The 5,424-nt window shown below is 37.8% G+C and overlaps 1 protein-coding gene across 1 annotated transcript; it reads right to left on the bottom strand.

Annotated features, from left to right (window-relative positions):
* Positions 1-3,966: 3,966 nt before the first annotated feature.
* Positions 3,967-4,917, bottom strand: LOC129405855 (olfactory receptor 2T29-like). The gene has a single exon (XM_055143536.1). It carries the CDS (start codon positions 4,915-4,917, stop codon positions 3,967-3,969), a length of 951 nt encoding a protein of 316 aa, XP_054999511.1.
* Between the last annotated feature and the right edge of the window lie 507 nt (positions 4,918-5,424).

Here is a 5,424-nt window from a genome sequence, read left to right as displayed (position 1 = left end):
GAAGTCATTAATTCCCAGTATGGGGGAGGGAGGAGTCTCTAAAATGAATTTTGGTATTCATTTGATGATATTTGCATGTTCTAGCATACCAAATACTTGACTTTGAAGGTGGTTTTATATTCAATGAACTATTTTAGAAATTGAAACTAAGATTTGGAGAAATTTGACTAGTATGCGTTTTGTTTCCTTACTCTGTTGGTACATAGCATATTATTTTTGAACAACTCTTTACTGCAAATACCTATGAAATTCCTTCTATGAACATATGAGTATTACAGAGAAAACTTGCATCTCAGTTCACTTATCATGAAGATTCTCTACAATGGGCAACTAATTAATGTTACATGGTAGCTTACTACCCTCTGATTTGTATAATTTCCTTGGCATGTTCTTTTTCCTGAGACAAGTTTCTAACGATACAAGATTATCACAATTATAAAAATGTCAGACCTCAGGGGCTGGAGCAATAGTACAGCGGGATAGGCTGTTTGCCTTGCACATGGCTGATCTGGGTTTGATTCCCAGCATCTGATATGGTTCCTCAGCACCTCCAGGAGTAATTCCTGAGTGCAGAGCCAGGAGTAACCCCTGTGCATTGCCAGGTGTGACCCAAAAAGGAAAAAAAGTCAGACCTTAAAAAGAATCTGATTTTATTTGTCATCTCTTGCTCTATAATTCTGTTTTAATGCTAACATCCAAATAAAATTGTTGATTATATACTACCAAACATTATCAAATGTCATTATCTCCCTCAAGGTGCAGTTGAATGAATTAGCTGAATATATATGTGCTGTAACCCTTCAATAAGCTCACTTTTCACAGACAACCACATTGTTTAAAGCTCGTTCTACCATAAAATAATTTCCTATTAATATTAGTGGGATTTCTAAAGGATTTCATGATAGAATCAAGTGACCTAATGGCATAGGAAAGTAAAGCTATAGTTGGCATTTCTCTCTCCTTTTGCAATTCAAGTTGCTGCTTATTCATGCTCCATGCCAACTAAGCTCTAACTCCTCCATTCAGAGAAAAGTTCATTCTTAGGAGAGTGTGTTTTCCCATGGAAGTCAAGGAGTCTACTGAATGATTTAAATGATAGGATGAAATGACCCCAACTTTATTACGAGAAAGGCAGAAGTTAGAGCTACGTTCTCCTGTTGCAGCTTAAGGAGCTGTGTCAAAATGCCAAGTACCTAAGCTCTAGCTTACTCCTTCTCTGAGAATCCTAAGTTCTTTGCAAAGTGTTTTCCCCAGTGCTTTCAATGGGAATTTTGGTGGATTGCAATGATCACAGAATAACTGGTTTCTATTGGATAGCAAACAAAACAAAAACTAAACAAAAAAACCCCAAACAAACAAACAAAAAAGAAAAACATAAGTTAGAAGGTCTTCCTTAGTTATTAAAAAGGAAGTGCATATGAAAGTAACATGCCTAAGCTCTAGCTCAGTCTTTCTTAGAAGAATCCATTCAGGAGAGTCATTTCTCCATGTGGTGGCAATGCTCTACCTCATTATTTCTTAGGCCTAGTGCGTCTTCCTGTTAATTCCTAAGGGAGTTTCCATAAATTTCAATGAATAAAACAAGCACCTCTTATTTGAAAATAAAATAAGCAGAAATTAGTTTGTCTCACTATTAGATGATGTTCTACATTCTCCAAATAACAGTAGTTATGCTAAGTTCTAGATTAGTTTTCCTTAAAACAATGTTTGTTTATGAAAATGCATTATCCATAGGTTTCAGTAGGAGTTTCCATGGATAATGAAAGGAACAAGTGGCCTTAGGCTTTATTTATTTACTTATCTCTTTATTTTCATTTTATTTTGTTATCAATGCACTATGCTTTACAAAGTAATTTATTGTTGGGTTCTGGACGCACAATGTTCAGCACCCTTCCCACAACCAGTGTCAACTTCACTCACCAGGGTTTCCAGTTTCCCACCCATACACCACCTCTCCCCTCAGCCTGTTCTCTTGACAGGGACCTCTGAAAGTTCAGTTGTTAAAGCTTGGATCTCATAATTTCAATGCGGTTAACTCTGTGTTTTGGCTATTTACTACTGTTCCTGAATTCCCTGGACCCCTGTGCCCTGCCCCCTTGATTTCTCATCTCTCTCTCTTCCTCTTCCCTCCATTCTCTTTCCTTCTCCTGCCTATGCTCTGGGGCGAAGGGTGATCTGGCACAACCCACTTTTAAACCATGGCCTTACTATCAGAGGCCGATTGTGAACATGTGGTGTAATATCACACACACGGTGGAATATTATATGTTGGAAGGAATGAAATCATGCAATTTGATGGAACAGGCATGGAATTGAGAGTTATACTTTTAAATGAAGAAAGTCAGAAGATGGATAAAAATAAGATGATAGAATTCATAAGAGACCCTACTTCTTAATCGAAAGAAGGCAAATGTTTATGATTGTAACCAAAAGTGTAATTATAAATATTTTGCCTAAATATATATGTGTTGTTTTCTATGTGTTTTTTAAACATTAAACCCATTCTATTTCTTATTCCATTCTTGTTTTTCGGGAGGTGGGTGATAATCCGAATTTTCCAGCATCATTTCTTGACAAGTTTCCCCTGACTATATCACTTTGAGATCTCTGTCATGAATTGAATGTCCTGTAAGAGTGGGCTTTCTTTTTTTTCTGAGCATTTTACTTCTCATAGTTGCTGAGTTGAAATTAATTTGAAGAGCTGTGATTTACAGGAGTAGTGATAGATGAATCATGTGCAGTACAAGTGTTTTTTTTCAATTATTTTTAGCCTATCACTCTGTATTTTTATAGCCATTTTGTTTATAACTTCGATATTGCTGATTCCATTGAGCTTAGTATTAGACCTCCATTTATTCTCTCATTTGCTTTAGAATCCTTTTTTCATTTCACAAATTAAGACATTGTTCTTTGTTCTATTTTCCTGGAAAATCTCATTGCTTTTTAGAAATAGAGATTGCCATATAGATGTAAGTTCCTTAAGGAAGATAACTGAATTTATAAATAGTTTGAAATTTTCAGGGAAAGTATGAGGAATTTTTTTTTAAATTTTTGGGTCACACTCGGGGATGCACAGGAGTTACTCCTGGCTCTGCACTCAGGAATTACTCTGGCGGTGCTCAGGAGACCATTTGGGATGCTGGGATTCGAACCTGGGTTGGTCGAGTGCAAGGAAAACGCCCTGCCCGATGTGCTGAGTTCCAGCCCCAGTTTGAAGAACATTAATGGTAATTTAAATGACACACCAAATGTCATATTATTTTCACTTCACGACTCATACATAGCATGTTGAACAGAACCGGTAGTGGATTTCTTAAATTTTGGTTCCTTCTTGTAGATCCTGGATTTGTTTGTTTCTTTCATTGAACTGCATTGTAGCTACCATTAAAATCAATGGCAAATAACCCCTTTCTAACAAAGAGGGGTCTCTCCTGCCTTTTCTGTGTAGCTTTTATAATCAGTATCTTGAACTTTGCTTTCAGTCAGGATCTCCAAGAGTGTCTTATTAATCGATAAAACTGGAATGGCTTTCACTATCATATATCAAAGTTCTCTTCAAAATATGCGGGCATACACACTCTCCAAGAAATGCACTTTGCTCAAGAAAATAACAAAAATGAGCTGGTGCTTCTCTGCATACCTAGTCTATGTTATTCTCTGACCCACACTATATTGCAAGTCTCCACCTCCATTGTTCAACGGATTTCAGTGCAAAACAAAAGCAATCTGACATGTATAGCTTCCCATATGTTCCCATGAGCACTACCAGAGGTTTTTGGAGTGCAAATGTAGGATTGAATCCTGAGAATTACGTGGTGTTGCCCCAAAACAAACGTAGATCTGAACAGGATGTGGAATGATGACTTATTATAAGATAATCAGGGTTACAATGTATAATAAGATATACAACTCTGGTGTGTAATAGAAGAAACACATTACTTAGTAATAAAATACCATACTTTAACTTCAGTGCATAAGAACTCCCCCACTCACCAGTTTGGTCAGAGCTGCTGTGACATCTTTGTTCCGAAAACTATATATGAATGGGTTTAGAACAGGTGTCAGTATAGTGTAAAATACAGAGACCACCATGTCCTTCTGAGGTGTGTGATAGGAGTTGGGAAGCATGTATGTGTACACAGCAGCCCCATAGAAAATAGTAACCACAATCATATGAGAGGCACAAGTGACAAAGGCCTTCTTCTGGCCTTCTGCTGAGTTCATCCTGTAGATGGTGAGAAGGATTAAATAATAAGAGCTTGAAATTGCTGTTACAGGTATAAGAAGCATGAGGACACAGCATATATACATAAGGGTCTCAAGGAGGGTTGTGTCTGAACAAGAAAGCTTCATTAGAGCAGGGACCTCACAGAAGAAATGTTGGATCTTCCGGGATCTGCAGAATGGGAATGTCATGGTGACAGGTGTGAGCAAGAACCCATCCACCAATCCCAGAAGCCAGCAGGCAGACACTAAAAGAAAGCACATTTTATGGCTCATGAGACTAGAATAATGGAGTGGATGGCAGATAGCCACATAACGATCATAGGCCATGGCTGCAAGAAGGAAAAATTCTGAACCTAGAAGTGTCGCATATAAGAACATTTGAATCCCACATTCAGGAGGTGAAATTGTGTTTACACCTATGACTTGGTTTATGAGCATCTTGGGCACCGTGACTGAAATATACATGACATCCATGAAAGACAACTGGCTAATGAAAAAGTACATTGGAGTATGGAGATTGGTATCCCAGTGTATCAGAAGGATCAGAATGCTGTTTCCAGACAAGGCCAGCAGGAAAACCACAAAAATGACGGCACAAAGAAGAGCTGGGTGATTTGATTGAGAGAAGAATCCCAATAGGATAAAATCTGACCATCCAGTGTGGTTTGATCCCCAGCTTGTGTTGTCCATGAGTGTTGATCTATAATTCAATGAGAACTATGAGTTAGTATCTAACTTAAAAATGTGAGAACTCAAAATGTTTATCGGCATGCATTAATTTTCTTCAGTGAGAATTTTCTTTATGTAGATGAAGGCCAATATACTTTTTATTAGCAAATACCATGAGGCTATTAATTGGAATCTGTAAGTTACTTTAACAAATTGACTAGTAAATTAAGGAATCATAATGCTAGGTCAAAAATTTTTCAGCTTCTGGGACAGAGTGATAGCACAATAGGTAGGGTACTTGCCTTGAACAGGGCTGACCCCAGTTTAAACTTGCATCCCAATGGTCCCCTATGCATTGCCAGAAACAGCTCCTGAGTGGAGCCAGAAGTAACCCCTGAACACTGCTCGCCGTGGTCCAAAAACAAAAAAAAATTTTAACTTCAATGATAGTTGGAAATGATCAGTCTAGACAAGGCGTGGTTGCTGAAAGGAGGTCAAATGATATCGCATGGTACTCTTTCAGTAACA

The sequence above is a fragment of the Sorex araneus genome, chromosome 6 (genome assembly GCF_027595985.1).
Source record: "Sorex araneus isolate mSorAra2 chromosome 6, mSorAra2.pri, whole genome shotgun sequence".
Lineage (NCBI taxonomy): Eukaryota > Metazoa > Chordata > Mammalia > Eulipotyphla > Soricidae > Sorex > Sorex araneus.
Note: the sequence above shows the minus strand (reverse complement) of the source record. Positions and strands in the feature narration are given on the sequence as shown.